Genomic DNA, 20,208 nt, shown 5'->3' with positions numbered 1-20,208 from the left:
TTAGATTGTGAATTAGTTATGCCATATATAATAAAAAATTTAGAAGATAATATAAAAAATTATAATGACTATTTTAGAAAATAATATTAAAAACTAAATAAATTATAAGTTCCATTATAATCATGTATATCATATTTGAACAGACCCAGTAATTATGTTTATAAGTAATTTTATACACTATGTCATATATGGGCAAATAAGACACTCAAATACTCTTATCTTAGACCTATTTTTTGTAACAATAGGTCTGATGTAACACATCAGTATCATTTCATTTACAGTGCTGCCATTGCTATCTGATGTAACATGTATAATCTCGAATGTAACGTAAGATAAATTATCACGTTAGGCCATATAGAAACATTAAATTAAACAAAAATAACATTACTTTAGTGTTATATTTTCTTATGGATAAAGAAATAATTAATTAGTTAATGTGGGGCCCACATATAATTATCTATTTATATATTTTAATTTTTTAATTAATTCTATATTTATTTATTTTAATTGATTAATTAATCAATAATACATTTGGAGTCCCTGATTCGTGACTGGGCTGGAGGTGGATCTAGACAGGTGGGTCCCGACCAGGTGGCTTTGTAATACAAAAGCAAATGCAACACTTTGCTTATGTGGACCGCTCTTGGGGCCCACCAGTGAGGCCACGTGGCTGTGTGGGGCCCAACTATCCTTGGGGTCCATTTTTCTAGAGTTAGTTCTCGTGGGTCTCATGTGGGCCACTTTTGTTGACGGGGCGGTTGTAGTGCCCGCTGTTGTTGTCGTGGCAGTTGTAGGACTTACCAAAAAAATTATTGAATAAAAAAATTATAAAATAATAATGTGAAGTATTAGAGCTTGAAGTCTCTATTGAAGACTAGCATGCTAGTGCAACACAAACGGTAACAGTGCGTGCACATGTAATGTAACATGGGTGTTACAATATGGTCAAAAATTATGTTTATTGTAACTAGAAAATATGCGTTACAATAAAAAAGTATCTTATTTGCCCATATATGCTATAGTGATACTTTTGGACGGTACGATTCTATTTTCCGTAGAAGTGTTTTATATTTATTTATTACAAAAAAAATTAGGATTTTAGATACACGTCTATAACTAGTTTACATTTTGATGCACATAAATTTTTTATGATTATTTTCTATATAATATATATATATATATATGTATTAGTGATATTAAATATTTTATTATTTGTTATATATGTGTAAGACAGGGAGAATATGGTTCCTAAATCGCAGTTGAATATCTTTTTAATTCAAGAACCCATCTAACACTATTGAACATGAAATTAAAAACCCATCTAATTCGAGCATTTCCTGTATTACCTCATATATACAAACCCGTTTAAATAAAAACCGGTTAAAAGGATGATTAGTGAAATTCGAAGTTAAAACAATCATTCCGTCAAAATTAAAAAATAACCAAAGATAAAGGGTACAGAATGTTAATTTCTTGAAATAAAAAGAAACAAATATTTTGAGTGGTACTGCTTAAGTTGCAGCAATTTTAACTTCTTGTTCAGAGATAGAATTCAATGTATTAAGGGATAGAGACAGAGAGTGTTGTGTTGTGTCTATATTTTATTATCATCACAAATTATGTTATTGACAACAGGGACATGGACAACTACATGCAATGCTGCTTTCTCTTACAAAAATCTAGCTATAAATCTGGCCGGTTCGGTTCTCCGGATGAACTCTACTGCATGTGTTCCGGTTTCTGTTACTTGCAGAAGTAGTAATGCTCCGGTTCAGGCAGCCAATGCCGGTGAACCGGAGAAAAAGAGCTTAGCGGAGGAGCTGCGGTTTGGGAGCTTGGAGGAAGACGGGTTATCTTATAAAGAGAGATTTATTGTGAGGTGTTATGAAGTTGGAATTAACAAGACTGCTACTATTGAAACCATGGCTAATTATCTACAGGTTCTTACCTTTTTCTATTTTTGACAATTTAGGCTTAAATGTCTTAGAAATGAGTATCTGTTCTAATACTTCTCGGATGAGCCATAGTCGAAACCGGGTGTCCCGGGTTCTTACCTTTATCTTAGTTTAGTAGGAGTTTATTGGTTTTGCATTTCTTGATTAAAAATTTTGAAAATGAAAGACTTTGTACTAATTTGTTTCTGTTGGGGTGCTTGATTGAGATTGGGATGTATTCATGTTGATTGGATTGTTTGGCCCTTAAGTTGCTCTGGCTCGGGATTTAAAGAGATCACCAAAAATGTAGGAAATTTTTTGGGGGAAATTCAATTTTTCCTGAAGAAACATTCACGAATTTAGTTAGGATAAAGATTTTGAATGAAGTATCATGTTTATTTTAATCTTGTTTAATCATAGGCCAACTAGTGTTCATGGAATCTGCTGAAACACTCTTATCTTCATAATTTCCAGGTTGTAATAAGCATCTGTTGTGGCTTTAAGTACTTCTGTTTTCTTTCAAACTTCTCAATTTCGGGCCCTTGCTAGTTTAATTTAACCATGTAAAGTAAGTATTACTCTAGATACTTGTGACTAGTACATTGTATTATGTTGTAATCTTTCTGTTCTTATCTGAAGGCCGTATCTCAATGACTTAATCGCCATGTGATTTAGGGGTGTGCATGGTGCGGTTTGGTGCGGTTCCAGACATTAACCGTTACCAAACCGATGAATGCGGTTCGGTTCGGTTAATCATCATTAACCGTAACCGCACCAATTAAAACGGTTTTTCGGTTGCGGTTAACCATTAGTCGGTTGCGGTTTTTTTCCGGTTTTTCCACTATTATTTACTACTCTTGTGCATAATGATTTTTTTAAAAAAAATATAAAATTTTCATGAACATGTACAATATGTTCGGTTACTATTTACTATTGTTTCTATATGAGGATATAGGAAACATTACATACTTTCATCTAAAAAATCTTAATACACAATAAAAACTAAAACATACATATTTTGATAAGAAATTAGATGATGTCAAGTCAATAAAATTACCCAAAATCAACTAATTATGAAATTCAAATAAAAAGTTTTCAAAAAGTACATAAATAAAAAAGTAGAATAGGTTTCATAATAAAATTTGATCAGCAGATTAACAACAGAAATATTTCTGCTTTGTGGCAAATCACAATAGCCCTAAGTTTCAATCAAGCGCTCCACCAAATATTTGAGTGCCTGGTTATTTAAGTGACTTAGCAAGTATGCAAGTACGGGTCTGTGGAAGAAGAACCTCTATATAAAATTAGATGTGAAGTTTAAAAATGACTAAGGTGCTTTATTACTATTATTAATATATATATAAATATATTTTTGTATATATATTTCGGTTCGGTTAATTTCGGTGCGGTTTTAGCATAAAACCGAAAATAAAACCGCACCACTAATTTCGGTTTTTTATCTCGGTTATTTTCGGTTTTATTTGCGGTTTGGTTTTTTTCGGTGTGGTTTTTCGGTTTTTTTTAGGTTTTTTTGCGGTTTCGGTTTTTTCTGCTCGCCCCTAATGTGATTATTCTGTTTATGTTTGTGTGGTTAATTTTACTCATGTGCAGAGTGATACAAAGTCAAGCGAAGCCTAAAGCTATGAGCAGAGCCTTTTCATTTAGCGAATATAACATATATTTTGATTGTGTTATGTAGGAAGTGGCCTGCAACCATGCTCAGATTGTTGGCTTCTCAACTGATGGATTTTCGACTACAACTACCATGAGAAGATTGAATCTGATATGGGTGACAGCCCGAATGCACATTGAAGTCTACAAATACCCTGCTTGGTAAGATATGAATCTGTAATATAATGAATCAAGAGCATTGTTCAACTGCCATGTTTTATTATTTGTTGAAATTTTGTCGAACAGGAGTGATGTGGTTGAGATTGAGACATGGGGCCAAAGCGAAGGAAGAATTGGGACCAGACGCGATTGGATTATCAGAGATTACTCCAATGGCGAAGTCATTGGCAGAGCAACAAGGTGCCTTTATATTTCTCATGTATCCTGGATACGAAAATGATGAGACTTGGTGGTTCTTCCAGATTGACATTTTAGGAAGGTTTTCATTGCAGCAAGTGGGTGATGATGCATCAAGATAGTAGACGATTTCAGAAAGTCAGTGATGAAGTCCGCAATGAATATTTAGTTTTCTGCCCAAAAACCCCGAGGCAAGTAAAGCCAGAGATTGATATCTTGTTCCCGGATTAATTTCTGGAGATCATAACTTCTGTCTGCCCTCTTTGGTTTTTGATGATACATTGTTTGATTACTATCTGGGCATTCTGTTGTGTTTGTCTCAGATTTGCATTTCCTGAAGAAGACAATTACAGCTTAAAGAAGATATCAACGCTAGAAGATCCTGCTACCTTTTCCAGCCTCGGCCTTGCAGTAAGATTTTTCGACCTTATAGATTCTATCAGAATACTCCATGCCAACACTGAGTTTTTCGACATTGCAGCCAAGAAGAGTTGATCTGGACATGAACCAACATGTAAACAATGTGGCTTACATTGGATGGATACTGGAGGTTTGTTGAAATGTCTCTACCGCTAGCTATGTCTTAGTTTCTTATGTAATGTTGGATAGGGTCTGCTTTATCTTGCTAATCGAGATCATCTATCATCCTGACAGAGCATTCCCCAGGACGTGATCAACACCCATGAACTACAAACGATAACATTAGATTATAGACGCGAATGCCAGCATGATGATGTCGTTGATTCCCTAACAAGTCCCGAGTCAGAGGAAGATGTTGCAGGAACAAAGCTAAGAGGATCTAATGGACATGCTGCTGCAGCAACAACAGACGACGATGAGTTGCTTCCGTTCTTGCACATGTTGAGATTATCAGACAACAAACTTGAAATAAACAGGGCACGAACTCGTTGGAGAAAGAAAACGAAATTAAGAAACAAGACGGTGTACTGTTTAAACTAGATCTCCTTCAAAGCTATTCATTAGAAGGGAGAATGTTCTAAAATGCTCAATTTCCCCAAGCATAATGAACTGTCTAACCTCGGAATTTGATTGCACTTGCACAAAATATTTCAGCAGTTGATAAATTCTGGAAAAATAGGAACACCTAAAGGTGGCCTAGTAGTTACGGGATTGTTAGAAAATTTGTGGTCCTCGTGGTTGCGGAGATTGTTGGAAAATTTGTGGTTTTACTTTTGAAGGTTCCCCGTCAAATAAAAATAAAAAAAAATTCCGGGAAAAAAATGATCGATCAGACGTTCTAACTATACAACTTACCAACCAGGGAAAGTTCATGTGGCCATGGAAATAGTTTAAACAGCAAACTGTTCAAATAATCCATCATCATTTGCTGCCATCAAGGAAGAACCAATTTAATAAAAAGACTAGAAAAAGATACATGCATGCAATGTAACTTCAAAATAATCTGATATAGCATGAGGTCTAAGTTCGAAATCTAATCTTCATTATTTCTTTATCTAAAAGTTTAAATAAATAACTTTTACAAAGAAAATACAACTGCTTCTGGTGCACAGATTTGTATATATCATCACAAGTAATCACCCTGTTTATGTGTCTCTGGGTGACAACCAGCTCTTATAAAAAAACCCAGAAGATATACCATCAATGTCGACACCCGGTGTCAACATCTGATTGTATAAGTATCTATAAAATATGGTCAGCTAACACTTGTGGACTGTCCTGAGAGAGCAACCATATCTTGTACAACGACACATCCAACTCCGAAGATGAAAACTTGAACCGAGCACAAGTCAGGATGTGTAATATCTGCACAAAGCAAAACCCAAATGTTAGAGAGTCGTATTTTTTGACAGTTTATATAGTGAGGGGTTGAGATTTAACCTATGACCTTGTTAAGGGACAGGAAGGGGATGTGGGAGCAGCCTTTGGCGATAGGCTTCATATTATATATAAGTAGCATGGATGTGTACAGTTTAATCATGAAAAGGAAAACAACTTTCCTCAAGTTAACCAACGAAGATCCCCCACATGTCACCAAGGGTCCATGATATGTACACAAACAGGTTTATATTGTCAATTGTACTGGAAGCGAGAATAGACCTAATAATATATCTGAAGTAACATGTTCAATTACTAGAGTAAGCCGATCTGAACCAAAACCCACTACCAGTTACTGAGATTTTCGTCCACCTGATATATAAGAGTTGGTCAAATCTTCTGGGCTCAGCTTTACCCTTGTACTTCCAGTTAAGTGAACAATATGTTTTAAAACATATTTCAAGACATGAAGGCCATTATCAGCTGACTCCTTTTTGTTTTGTTTTTTAAAAGAAAATTCTCATTCCCCCTGGCCTTTTGTCCTTTTCAAAGGTTTTAGGTATAGGAGGGGTGGGTCATCCCTGATTTTGGGGGATGCTTGCCACCTTTCTGTGGGCTAAAGATTATAAGCAGGGTGAATGGGAGGTTATACTGTAAGGAAAGGTAAAAGAATTTCCAAAAAGCAAGGAATGACTAGGGTCACGTGGGCATAACGCATGTCAGGCTGGTCTTGATGTGGCTACGGCTACAGAGGTTGGATGTTAAAGGGAATTATGTAGCTCGTCCTGTCCGTGGCCTTGATTCTGGGCCATAAGGAAGTATCTTGGCTACATTGTGAAGGTGACATTCTGGGAGGCATCATGGAGTATCTATGAGGCATTGAACCATATTGATCAAATTACACCACATTTCCACCAAGGAGAAAGACTAAAAATATAACTAGACTTCCAATAAACATTAATTCTTTGTCTTCATTTAGATTAGTATTTGTAAAATGCACAATCCTATATTTAAATAACATAAGCAAAAGGGGGGATCTCAGACCTTTCATTCATTTGGTGGCAGGGAGATAAACCCTAATGGTGTTTTTCATGCTGATCTTTCCCCTGCAAGTAGGGCATTTACCCCGAACAGCTATTGATGCTCTGATACATTTCTTACAAAATATGTGGCCGCATTTTGTTGACATCTCCTCAACATACGGGCCCATGCAAACAGGACAGGTGAAAGTGGGCTCCACTGGTGGTGGCTGAGGCAAAGGTGGAGCCATTTTCATACTCCATGAATTCTTATTCTGGCAAAAAATGAAAGCATTAAAATGTCAGTTATCAGTTTAATCTACCAAGTCAGGTCACACACTTTTTTTATGAATATATGCACTCTAAAACAAAATGTGCATTGATGTACAAGTGCTGGGAAAACAAGTGAGAATTGAGGCCTATTAACATAATAACTTATATTAATTCTACGATAGAAGCAAAGAAACCAGTCGAATCAGCCTTTTGCAAGTGAGAATGCAACCATATCCTATATATACATCTATATGTTAACCCTTTGTGTTGATTGGATTGTAAGATGTAAAGCTTTGAGCAAGTGACTTCTGGTCCACAATAATCTTCAGCATATTTGCTGCACATGACTCAGGATTTTTCAATCAATATTCGTATAAATTTAAAAGTAAACAAATATTGCAGATGACTTGCAGATTAATGACTAGCACAGCACTCTCAATGAGATATGGGGAGCCTACTAGAGTTGCCCCATGTTAGATAGCAAAATAGCTTCATTTATATGTCAGATAAGTTTAGACTTTCTTACAGACACTATTTCTAAAACATCAGCTGACATTAATTTATTAAATGAAGGATAGAAGAGATAAATGAGGAAGCTAAGAAGAAATATAAATGTAAAGAAGGAACATCAAAATATATTACATACTTGAATATCTGAGGCACTAAATGCACTTGGAGTAAATTACGACATAAAATATTATCATCGATCTTAAGTATAGAAAACACACGCAAACACACTGTAGACTGGTAAACAAGGATATGCTTCTATTACCACAGGTCTGCTACTTTCTTCCGCTACCAAAGCAAGGTTGAGGAGATTGTGAGTAGAAGTCCTAGTCGATTGTCCTTCTGATAATAACATAACTAGATCAGCCCATCAAACATATCAAGGATGAAGCACACATAAAAACTTATACATATCATACATTTATTATATTGCAAATGCTTGGTCAAAAGGTGGAGAAGATGCAAATATCCACAATTGATGAACCCAAATATCAAAAGCTATCAAACGTTATGTCAAGAGTTGGTCAAGAATATATTTACTCCCAGAGTACTCAGTAACTATCTATTTATTGTTCAACAGTAATGTTATGTACATCAAAACGGAAGGACAAAAGTGTTCTTTAATTGCAAAAAGAAAGTCTTTTTCAAATGGGTCCAAGGAAGACTTGTTAGCTGTGAGTTTATTTATATAAATAGATAAAATCCTTCCCTCCTTGTAGTGAAGAAGAAGAAAAGAATTTTATATAATGTGAGCATGAGACCAGGACAAATCAGTCAAAGGAGAACGAACTTATATACAAGCAATTCTCGTCAATGTATGAACACTAGAAGCTTCATTCGACATATTACAGGCTAAGCACAGGTCAGCAACATTGCTAGATGTACTTTTGATTACCTGACTCTAAATCAATTAAAACAGTTCTTCTACGGCTTCTTCTAGAGTTGTTCTTTGCCTTCGCCTGATATGAATTTATTAGTACAGTTAGTAGGGTTGATTACATGATCAAATCAGAAACACGGCTGCATTTAAATATATAAAGCGGGAAAACATACTTCAGCAAATTCCCTTGGAGATGACAAAGTAACATCGTCATCATATGCCTCAACATCAATTACTTGTGGCATAGAGCCCTCCTGTTGAACATTTGTACCAATTTGAGATGCAGTATGAGTTAAAATTTCAGTACGTTGCCCTTGCACCCTGCTTGCATGAGAGTGTGGAACATTTGAATCCACTTCTATCATCTTCCTTCGCCTCGATTGCCTTACATATGTAATTGGATTCCTTATTTCCTGAGTACTCATGCTAAAGTTACTCGATAATCAAGTACTGCGATTGTGTAGAGAAGAGTATAAGAATACAGCATATCAGTTAAAAATGAGAAGTAAAACAACAATATCAATCCTGACACAGAGAAATTGTCAATAACGAACTGAACAGTAAATAAAATAGGAATGAACACAATCTACAACTTCAGCCAATCAAATTCTTAAAAATCATAGTATCAGACCTTTCTCATACAGAAATTAACCTCACTAAAATCTAACTCAAAGCCTACTACAACAGCTTAGCTACATTTAAACAATCAATCAATTTAAAATCAAAGAAGACAGCTAAAGTAGCATCTTCCCCCATTTTACAAAACAAATCAAGTACATGATCAAATCCCCAAATCAATAAACGTTATAACCAAATCACACAAACAAAGACCGATCATGAACTGGACTGCAACTAACAGATATATAGAACAAACACATTCCGCAAATTTTATCATACCTTTATATACAGAAATATACACACTAAAATCTAAATCAAAGCCTACTACAACAGCTAAACTACAATCAACGACCAATCAGTTCAAAATGAAAGTAAACAACTAAAGTAGCATTTTTCTCAATTTCCCAAAACAAATCAAGAAAATCATCATATATCCAAATTAATATACTAAATAACCAAATCGTACAAACAATCATCGATCATGAACTAGACTGCAAATAACAGATATAGAACAAACACATTCTACAATTTCGCCCGATCACATACTTAAAAATCATCACTTTTTCATACAGATACATCCAACTCAAAGCCTACTATAGCAAATCAACTACTTTTTAATCAATCAATCAAGAATTAACAGATACAAACAACTACAGCCAATTAAATTCTTAATCATCTTACCTATCTCAAACAGAAATTAACCGCACTAACATTTAGCTTAAAGCCTATTACAACAGCTTAACTACAATTAAACAATCAATCAATTCAAAATAAAAGAAGACAACTAAAGCAGCATCTCTCTCCATTTTCCGAAACAAATCAAGTCCATGATCATATCCCTAAAGTAATAAACTTTATAAACCAAATCGCAAAACAATCAGTGATCATGAACTGGACTACAGATAACAGATACACAATGAACACATTCCCCAGTTTCAGCCTATCACACAAATAAAAATCAAAACTTTTTTATACAGATACATCCCATACAAAGCCTACTATAACAAATTAACTACTTTCTAATCAAACCATCAAGAATTAACACATCAATAAATAAATGGTTCGTTCTACTATCATCTTAAGCAAATCAAAAAACACCAATTGAATCAAGATTAAAACTTTAAATCAAAACCCCTTTTTTACAAAGTAACAACTCAAAAAAGTACCTGAAAATTGCAGGGCAGCTTCTCAACAAGGTCCTGGCAAGAAGAAAAAGGAGAAAAGCTTAACAAACAAGGAAAAAAACAAGATGGGTCATTAAAATTGGTCAAGAAAGTTGATGAAATTGAGTAGACACAATACATACATACTTACCGAGAGATACACTGGTTTCTGGCTAGCACGAGGTAAAAAAAATAAATTTAAACATTGAATTCTAATTTTTATCTTTTAGTTTTTATTAAATTTTAGTTTCAAAAAAAAAAGGTTTTTATTAAATTTTAAAATTTTATTTTGAGATTAAAAAAGTATAATAATTACCTCAAAATTAGAGTTTCTGACGTGGTTCTGGACAGAAGAAAAGTAGTACAAGGATGAGGCCCTACATTGGGTCGTTTGGTTCAGCTGATTCTGGTATCAGGTATGGGTTTTGTTCATTTCAAACCCATACCTGGTGTTTGGTTGTCTATTTTTATAATCTGATACCCATACCTCAAACCCACCTGGAATCAGATTTGATACCCTAGGGGGAGGTGGGTATGAGAGACGGGTATGAGGTATCAAATGAAAATTTTATTAATAATTTTTATTTATAGTTAAATACCATCTCCAAACACATAAATTAAATATGATATTTTTTAATTTGAATATACTTATTTTTATTTACTATTAATTAGTAATATTAGTAATTATTAATTATTTATTTTCATTCAAGTACATAAATTATTTATTTTCATTCCAGTACTAAACCAAACACAAGATATGAAGAATGATTCCTCAACCCCATACCAGCTTAACCCGATTCCTGATTCCAAACCCATACCGTCTCGTGAACCAAACGACCCCTAAATGAATTCTGATTTGTCCGGAAACCAGCCAGAATGTACTAACAGAAGTAGGACCCAGTTTAAAAATACTTGGGACCTGTTTGGCAAGCTTTTATTCACGGTTTCTCGGCTTATAATTTAAAAACAAAATTTATTTGTATTGTTTGTGTTAAAAATTTATAAATTAACTAGCATAAAAACCCGTGCGAGGCACGGGCCTCTAGTTTATGCTGTTTTTTTAAATAATATTCATGTGTTATCATATTATTTCGAGCCTAATTATTATGTTTTTTTCTTTCCCAAAATATATAAATATGAAATGTAATATTTATGGATCAATAACGACATTTGGCCTGATTTTTCTATATTCAAATTTGTTAGGATATAGAGGCACTACTATATTATCTACATGTTCAAAATTATATTCGAAATTAATACAGAAACTTTTAGATTTTAAATATAATATGCCTCATTGAAAAGTATGCGTAATTTATTGTTGAAAATTATTAAAATATTTCATCTAATGTAACCATAATTTTGATGAAAACTTGTTCTTGATATGTGAATTAGAATATCCTAAATCATGATTAGATGAAGATGTCATATGTAGTCCGCATTGTTTTCTATTTATTTCTTCTTTTTTGAACGTACATTTTGTTATATTTAAGTGATACATGATGGGCAGATCATGAACACATTCTTTTTTAGCATATGTTGCACACACTTTGTATAAATAGAAATTGAAACATTTGTTGTATATAAAAAGACTCATACCTTATTTTATTAAAAAAAGCATCAATTGAACTACCAACCTTATAATTGTACCCAAAAAATTCCGACACATTTGATGTGACTCACCTTTTTAATTTTCATATCAATTATATAGTACTTCAATGTATTAGATTTCTATTGTTAATTTAAAATATTAGATGATTATTACTTTAATACAATATCTTATAATATTGTCTCGTTATAAAATTTTAATTTTTTAACATAGGTTTGTCTAGTGGGTGCCCATGGGCACATGCTAAGCACAAACTTTTATAAAATTGGAGGGTTTTGATTGGTGTGGTTGTTGTAATTGCAGGAGGCTCCACCATTATTAAAGAAGGTAAGCCAATAGAAACCATCTAAATTCATAAATTTTGGTGTTTAGTGTTTGCCCATGGGCACATCATAGAAAAACCGTTTTATCATTAGTTTTCTGAGCTTGTTGATTAAGACTTTTAATGATTTGTCATGTAATTGTTATAAACCAAATCTCAAAATGATCATCTGGAATTTCAAATAGCAAAAAGAGAGTCCCCGTGAAGTATATAAAAACATGAAATATTTAGTTTAATTAGTCGTGTAGTTACCTTTTTAGCTCCGTGCAAACTCACATTTTTAAATATCTTGATACTCGTATTTCTTAGGGGTGACCAATGTAGCATATCATGTTCAATTGTTAAAAATCAAATCATGTCTTCGATATTCTGGATTATGGAAAAACATTCTTGTTCTAGTCCCGTTTAATCAGATATAAGTTTTCACCGTATCGCGTCGGATTATCCGGTTCAGAATTAATTATACTTTATTAGTTTAATATGTAATTAATTAATTAATCTAATTGTGATTTGAATCATTTTATTTAACTGGTATGTTATATATTGTTGGATGACATATTAAAATTATAGTTTTAAGACTTTAATATATATAACTTACTTCTCTCTGCTATTTTATTTTAACCAAGTAATAATTATCACTCTATTCTTTTTAGTAGGTCTCGTAAACATGTTGTATTATTATAAGGTTGACTTTTGATTGACATTATAGAATTTCCCTAAGTTCACCTTCAAATCACAGGTTATAATATTTCAAATTCATGTATCATCAAAATTACATCATTTAGATATATTTTCTAACATCAAATTTGATGTCTTTTCCACTATTCTTATATCTATAATTCTCTTTTAAAAAAATTTAGTTACACGTTGAATTCCGAATTCTTAACTTTAATATTAAAAGTAATCTAAATAAGAATATTCTTTCAGTCATCTTATTTCATGTTCTCCATGTAATCTCTTTATAAATCACCTTTTATAATTAAAATAAATCAATATGACATAATCAATGTTGAAAGTCCATCAAATTTTCCTTTCAAAGATGCTCACTGAAACCTCAGTTTTTGTTACTTATCACATCTATGACTTAGAATTTCTATAATTTCTATAATATTGTATTGTACTCATTTAAACTATTAAGTTAGATTAGAATACAAAAAATTTTAATATGACATAGTCCATGTTGAAAGCCCATCAACGTTTTGTTTCAGATATGCTTACTGAAATCTTAGCGTTTAGCTTATTTCTCACATTCATTTCTTAAAATTCTATAATATCTTATTGATACTCGTTTAAACTATTAAGTTAGATTTGAATTTGTTCATTTTTATTCGGATATGAATTATATCCATTTTTAGAAAGTGGAACCTATTATTCAGATTCTTTTTCAATATATGAGACTTAGCTGAAATAATAACTTATCTTTAATAAATAAGATATTGAAAAAATATAAATACAATAGTTTTAATGTATGTGGTTAATGATTTTGAGTAATTTATTGACCGCTTGTGTAGCTCAAGTGGTGTAAGTGGTGCACATGAATTAGAGAGGTCACGGGTTCAATTCTTATCAAAAACATTTTTTTTATATAAATGAGGAGGTAGGTTCGGAGTTAGCCTCGGGTTCGGAGCTAGGTAATTTATTTGCTCAGGAAGGAGGCTTGACACGAACGTGTTGGGCTATTATATATATAAGTAGATAAGTAGATTTCTGATTTATAAGTCTGAGGAGTTGAAATCCTAATTTTCTAGCGATTCACTTAGCTGATCCAAACTCCAGAGCTCCAGAGCTTCATGTTTATTGATTATTTCTTTTTAAAATTTATATATGTATATAATATTAATTTTAAAAATAAATTGTAAAAGTAAATTATATAAATTTAAACTTGTCAGACATGAATGCTCTTTAAAAATATAAAAAACTACCGCATACGTACTTTATTTTGGGCCTTTTAGTTGTATGGTTTCCTAGCCCAACTTTGACAGAATCGTGGCCCAATAGACTGTAGTAGTTGTAGATTTGGGCCTGATCTATGTTTGACCTTATCTAGGGCTGATATAGTGTTGGATTTTGGCGCTTCCAATAATCACGTTCAAAAGTTATAAACTGTTTGATGAACTTCAAGGCCCTAAAAATCAGTGGACTGTGGTCCTGTGGATATAATCCTTTTCTTTCCGAGAAGTAACTTGTTTTTGATAAAAAAAAAATTAATTATATTTTCAGAAAGCAAATTATAAGAAAATATTTTCTGAAAATTAATTTTCACTACTTAATTATATGTTCTATTAATTAGTGGTGGAGAATTAATTAATTGGAAAAAAAATCTTTTCTGAAAGGGGAAGTCTTTTCCTTAAAATCATAGTATCATTTTTTAAAGGAGTATTTTTCCTCTAAGAAATATGTTATTTTTCAGAATCATATAAATAATCAGAATTTTCAACTTTCCTATATTTGTTTGATATCTCTAAACTATTAGGTTGAACTAATATTGGAGAATGGTTATATTTTTAGAGTTTTTAACAAATATCCAAGTGTAAAAAGTTTTTTACGAAAATACGTAGTTTTAAATTTTTTTTACAAGAATATAATTATTTATATAAAATTGTGAAAATATCACTTTCTGAATCTCTTTTACAAAATCACAGATGTTGCATTTGCAACCGTATCTGTAACCGCTGATAATCACGTATATAAACACAAATGGGACATTAAAATATTTTTCATATGAATTTGATTAATCTGTCCAATAAAATTCAGATTGAACTAATAATATGAAATGTAGGGAGCGTGACGGTAATTTACATTAAAAAAATAAATTTGATAAACATTTTGATGACTCTTCTGCATCACTCGTTATTTTAATGAAATTTGAAAAAAAACCCGACGAAGATGAATCTGATGAGTCGTCCTTTTTAGTTGTCGCATTTTTATTTTTGTTGGTTAAATTGACTAATTTTTGACCAAAAATTATAAGTTATTTTTTTATTATTTTGAAAAACTGAAAATTACATCTTAAAATATATTAAAAATTATTTCCAGTAACATATTTTTTTTATTTTTTCACTTAGATAAAATATTAATAAATTTCAATCATGTCTGACAATTAAAAAGGGACGGAAGGATTCCTGCTATGAAATTGAATTCTGAAATGATTCGTGAAGATACTGACACTGACATAAATGCTCTTAAATTTCTAACTGAAATGAACATGCAGTGGTACGTAAATATGTCAATACTATCAAGCACAGACAAATTTACTAGCGTTAGGTAAGACTTTAGCCGACGACTTCGTAATCCCACTGCCAAGATTTTAACTCTATGCAGTGACGGAATTAAGCAGAAGCTGATAAGTTCTCAGTTTATTTGGGTTTTTATGGCCAAAGAATGGCGGAAATAAATTTCGATGCAGCTACTTCAGATGTCGAAATGAATCCTGAATCTTCCCCGCTCCACTTAACGACGACTACTGCTACTACTACTACTAATACTACTCAGGTGCGGAGGTCGAGTCGACTGGCCGCAAAGAAACCAGGCTCAAATGCAACTCCTTCAGATGTCAGTAGTGATTCCACGCAACGAACTACTCAGCCGCGGAGGTCGAGTCGACTGGCCGCAAAGAAACCAGGCTCAAACGCAACTCCTTCAGATGTCAGTAGTGATTCCACGCAAGGAACTCAGCTTGATCAGCCAGAGGGGAGCAAGAAGGATCCGCAGGCTGGTCCAAATTCGACGAGTCTTGATGTTGAAATGGAACCAATGCATCATTCGGTTCAAATTAATGAACCAGCTCCACTGCCTCAGCCGCACAAGAAGAATCCGCGAGTTCCTTTAAATAAGCCTTCTTCATTCTACCTTTCGGGTTAGCGTTTTCTCTGTTTCGGACCAAAATTTTTCAATAAATATATGATGATTATTTTAAAAGGAAGTTATAGCAAACTGTTATTTACCTTGCTATGAGGGATAATGGTGGAATCAAGATTTCAAAATAGTCGGGACTAAAATACAAGATGGCTAAATTTTGGAGGTCTTTTGACACCGAAACCAAATATTTACTATTTTTTAACTAAAAATCATGACTTGTAGAAAAATTTGTGATTGATTGTCGAGGTTGAGCCGGATTTCAGAATAGTCGGGACTAAAATAGAAGATGGCTAAATTTTGGAGGTCTTGTGGCACCGAAATCAAATATTTACTATCTTTTAACTAAAAATCATGACTTGTAGAAAAATTTGTGACTGATTGTCGAGGTTGAGCCGCCTAGGTTGAACCCCCTCGGTTTTGCCCCTTGTTTGGTGTGGTGTGATGAGTTTCTCTTTGTATGCAGAGGAACAAAATAAGGACTACATGGAGATTTGTGTTCCTCTACAGAGCGCGGCACTTAGGGTGACTGGCATGCTGCTGAAGGGATTCTGAAAAAACATCTGAAGGTGCTAAACGCGAGCATTACACATAAAGAAGATACTCTTCTTCACATTGTCTCAGCAACAAAGCACGTCCACTTCGCGAAAAAATTAGTGAACATGATGAAAGTTGAGGACTTGAAACTTCAAAACAATGAGGGGGAAACAGCTCTTTGGCTAGCAATAGCTTCAACTGATAAAATGGTTGATGTTCTGCTCAAAAGGAATAAAGACCTTTTGAAGATACGAACAAAGGGTAGCTTACCATTCTTGTGTGCGCTTTGGTCTGGACACAATGACGTCGTGGAATGTATTTACTCCATGACTAATATTGCAGACGAAGAATGGAAAGATTCGGATAAAAAAAGTATTCTGAATTCTTGCATTGCAGCTGGACTCTTTGGTAAAAAAATTATTCTTGATTATAGTAATTTGAGTGACTGTGAACAGCAATTAACTAATGGATTAAATTTTGTAGACATTGCATTGGAAATTATTAATCACTGCAAAACAAAAGGGACACTGATGACAATAGGCACAGAGGTACTGAGGTATCTGGCTTATAAACCTGCTGCATTTGATGAAAAAGTACGATCTTTTTTCAGACGACTTGTTCTTAGAAGTAAGTTTTCAACTGGTAAATGTGTTTTTCCATAATGTTATTTATGTTTATTTGAAAAAATTACACGAGAATGTATCATCATATAGGCTCCGGGAGAAATAATCTATCAAATAATTGACACTGTCCTGTTTTAGTACTCCCAGGACCAGGAAACTTTGAGAATTCAACAGGAGTTAAGATAGTCAGATGTATATGGAGTGAGACAGTTAAACAGAACTTACAGAAGCACGAAGACATATTGAAGACAATTGCTGGTGATTCAGAGGAGAAAGAAGGGCTTCTTTTTACAGCTGCTAGATTGGGAAACTATAAATTCATAGCCGAGCTCCTAAAATTGTATCCTGAAATTGCATGGGAAAGAGATCACAACAACTACACAATATTTCACGTTGCAGTTATACATCGTCATGAGAATGTGTATAATCTATTATACGAGCTTGGATTAAGGAAGCTGGGAACACTAGACAAAAATAAAGATAATATTCTACATTTAGCTGCCAAGAAGCCTGCACAAAGTCGACTAAATGTTGTGTCAGGAGCAGCACTTCAGATGCAAAGAGAGCTACTGTGGTTCGAGGTACATATTTGAGTGCATTCAAATATAATTTTTTTTAAATTACCATATTATGTGGCTGTTTGGCTACCTTATTGTTCAGATATAAGGGCTTATTTTTGCGAAGAAGTACATAGAACTATACTTTTTTCTGAAATAAGCCCTTATTTTTTGGCTAAATAATGAATATTAAATACCTCCTTAGTATGATTTGATAATATGTAATAGGAAGTGAAAACAAGGGTGAATTCGACTGATAGAAGAAAATGGAACGAAGAAAAGAAAAGTCCGCAAGCATTATTCTCTGAGCAGCATGCTGATTTGATGGAGAAAGGCGAAAAATGGATGAAGAACACAGCAAATCACTGCATGGTTGTTGCTGCGCTTATAGCCACAATTATGTTTGCAGCAGCCTTTACTTTGCCTGGTGGTAACAATGGCGACACCGGGCATCCAATACTCTTGAAGAAGAGTGCCTTTGTCGTTTTTGTGGTAGCAGACGCGGTATCATTGTGCACCTCCTCAGCTTCCATTCTCATGTTTTTGGCCATTCTAACTTCGCGGTATGCAGAAAAGGATTTCTTGGTGTCTTTGCCTGTGAAATTGATGGTTGGACTCGTGACACTATTCTTGTCAATCGTCACAATGATGATTGCTTTCAGCGCGAGCTTCTTTCTCCTTTATGCAGAGAGTATGAAATGGATTCCTGTATCCATTGCTGCATTAGCTGGTGTGCCTGTTGTTTTATTTGCTCTGCTGCAATCTCGTCTACTTTTTGATGTGATTAATTCAACATTTAATTCCAGGCATCTGTTTAGGCCCAAGAACCGTATGATTTAAAATCAAATTAGCTGTTTCTTTGTCAGTATCAGAAATAATCTGCTGTATTAGTTTATGTTCACTGCAAATGTTGTGATGTACTACACCTGATCACTTTATCTGAGAACTTACTAGCGATGTTCATATTACTTTTCTTTATGTTCTTAGCTATTATATACACCGATATTTTCTTTTCACCTTAAAATTAATATTGGAAATTATAAGACATTGACAAGGATAAAATATAGGGTTAATTATCAACCGCATCACTCAAGTCGACAAATGGTATCAACTTCATCACTGATCTTCACCAGGTCTCAAATGACTCACTAAACTCGCTTAATGGTATCAAACTCATCACTACCATTAAAAAAGTAACGAAAGTACAGACGGAATGACAGATTGCCGTAGGGTTTTAAAGAAATAAAGTATGCAATCTTTTTATTAAATTAATTTTAGAATATAATTATCTAAATAAATGTATGGAACTAAATTTTAAGATATAATTAACTAAACATCCAAGATTAACTTTTATGTTTTTTTATTAGATTATAATTATTTTGAATAATATTAAAATGTTTTCTCTTTTAATAAATTTTATTTATGTGAATATTATTGTTGGAAAAAATATTTTTAAATTTTTACAATCCCAATCACTTCGAACTAGTAAAATATTACAGTGGTCCACTTGAGATAAAAATTACACTATGTTTAGTTAGAAAAAAAAAGTCAATTTTTTTTAATATCACCAACTTTTTTTAAATTTTAAGAAAAATCTAGAGATAGATTAGGGTTTATATGCTATTCGCTCCGAATGTTCTTGACGTTTCGTCTCTTCTCTAGTATGAAGGAGCAGTGTGTGTCTTTGTATGTAGCTACTGTTAACGTATATTTTTACTCTTGTGGTTACTTTCTTTCTTTCTATTTTCTACTTTTTCTTTCTTTATTTATTTTCTTTCATTTATTTTTCTTCGGTCTTTTTTATTAATGTGCCACGTCAACAGCCAATATGTCATTCCGTTTATACTTCCGTTACTTTTTTTAACGATGGTGATGAGTTTGATACCATTAAGCGAGTTTAATGAGCCACTTGAGACCCCGTGGAGATCAGTGATGAAGTTGATACCATTTGTCGACTTCAGTGATGAGTTTGATAATTAACCCATAAAATATATGTTGCTAATTATAACAAGTAGAAAACTGCAGAATGAGAAATTAACAGCATGAGAAATTTCCATCAGAGCACAGATAGTCCTTGTCATGTGACAAACCATTGCACTATTACATTATTGTAAACAGAGCAAATGAAAAAAAACGCAAGTCTAGAACGTTGACATAAATGAATTAGTTTGGGATACAAACGAATTTCCCAACAGCTTCCGCGGTATGGCAAAGCTATACAGCTGTACAGAAGACGAGGGAGGCAGCGGCGGATCTGGAAGAGGTGTTCAAGGCCAGTACTCCGACTCTTATAATTTCTTTTTTAAGTACAATTTAAAATCTTCTATATATAAACCCCTTCTGAAATTTAACCCATCCTACTCAAAAAATTTACTAAAATTCCTGTTTCAACTATATTAATATGCTATTACACGAAAATTTACATTTGAAAGCATATATTTTAATACTTTTTTTTAATTTTTGAAATTATGTAATATACATGCAAAATT

The 20,208-nt window shown here is 33.2% G+C and overlaps 3 protein-coding genes across 6 annotated transcripts; 2 read left to right on the top strand and 1 right to left on the bottom strand.

Moving 5' to 3' along the window:
* The first annotated feature begins 1,543 nt into the window (after positions 1–1,543).
* Positions 1,544–5,028, top strand: LOC108211816 (oleoyl-acyl carrier protein thioesterase, chloroplastic). Its single transcript, XM_017383510.2, has 7 exons — positions 1,544–1,940; positions 3,634–3,767; positions 3,852–3,965; positions 4,058–4,153; positions 4,286–4,373; positions 4,444–4,512; positions 4,617–5,028. Exons 1-7 carry the CDS (start codon positions 1,620–1,622, stop codon positions 4,920–4,922), a joined length of 1,128 nt encoding a protein of 375 aa, XP_017238999.1. The 5' UTR covers positions 1,544–1,619; the 3' UTR covers positions 4,923–5,028.
* A 375-nt stretch (positions 5,029–5,403) lies between these two features.
* LOC108211183 (uncharacterized RING finger protein C548.05c) lies at positions 5,404–10,430 on the bottom strand. Of its 3 annotated transcripts, none has more exons than XM_017382711.2 (7): positions 10,371–10,430; positions 10,223–10,255; positions 8,612–8,888; positions 8,454–8,517; positions 7,824–7,900; positions 6,804–7,053; positions 5,404–5,747 (listed from the first exon to the last, which is right to left on the bottom strand). In XM_017382711.2, the coding sequence occupies exons 3-6, from the start codon at positions 8,861–8,863 to the stop codon at positions 6,811–6,813; spliced, it is 636 nt and encodes a 211-aa protein (XP_017238200.1). In that variant the 5' UTR covers positions 8,864–8,888; positions 10,223–10,255; positions 10,371–10,430; the 3' UTR covers positions 5,404–5,747; positions 6,804–6,810. The 3 variants fall into 3 exon arrangements, with proteins under 3 accessions (XP_017238200.1, XP_017238201.1, XP_017238199.1); XM_017382712.2 differs by having other exon boundaries at positions 10,363–10,392; XM_017382710.2 differs by lacking the exon at positions 10,371–10,430 and having other exon boundaries at positions 10,223–10,363.
* Positions 10,431–15,362: 4,932 nt separating this feature from the next.
* Positions 15,363–18,695, top strand: LOC108211859 (ankyrin repeat-containing protein NPR4-like). 2 transcript variants are annotated; one of them, XM_017383569.2, is made up of 5 exons: positions 15,363–16,003; positions 16,469–16,947; positions 17,023–17,166; positions 17,310–17,743; positions 17,948–18,695. In XM_017383569.2, exons 2-5 carry the CDS (start codon positions 16,665–16,667, stop codon positions 18,557–18,559), a joined length of 1,473 nt encoding a protein of 490 aa, XP_017239058.1. In that variant the 5' UTR covers positions 15,363–16,003; positions 16,469–16,664; the 3' UTR covers positions 18,560–18,695. The 2 variants fall into 2 exon arrangements, with proteins under 2 accessions (XP_017239058.1, XP_017239057.1); XM_017383568.2 differs by having other exon boundaries at positions 17,301–17,743.
* The last annotated feature ends 1,513 nt before the right edge of the window (positions 18,696–20,208 follow it).

The sequence above is a fragment of the Daucus carota genome, chromosome 3 (assembly GCF_001625215.2).
Source record: "Daucus carota subsp. sativus chromosome 3, DH1 v3.0, whole genome shotgun sequence".
In the NCBI taxonomy this organism is placed as follows: domain Eukaryota; kingdom Viridiplantae; phylum Streptophyta; class Magnoliopsida; order Apiales; family Apiaceae; genus Daucus; species Daucus carota.
This window is presented reverse-complemented; position numbering and strand designations above follow the sequence as displayed.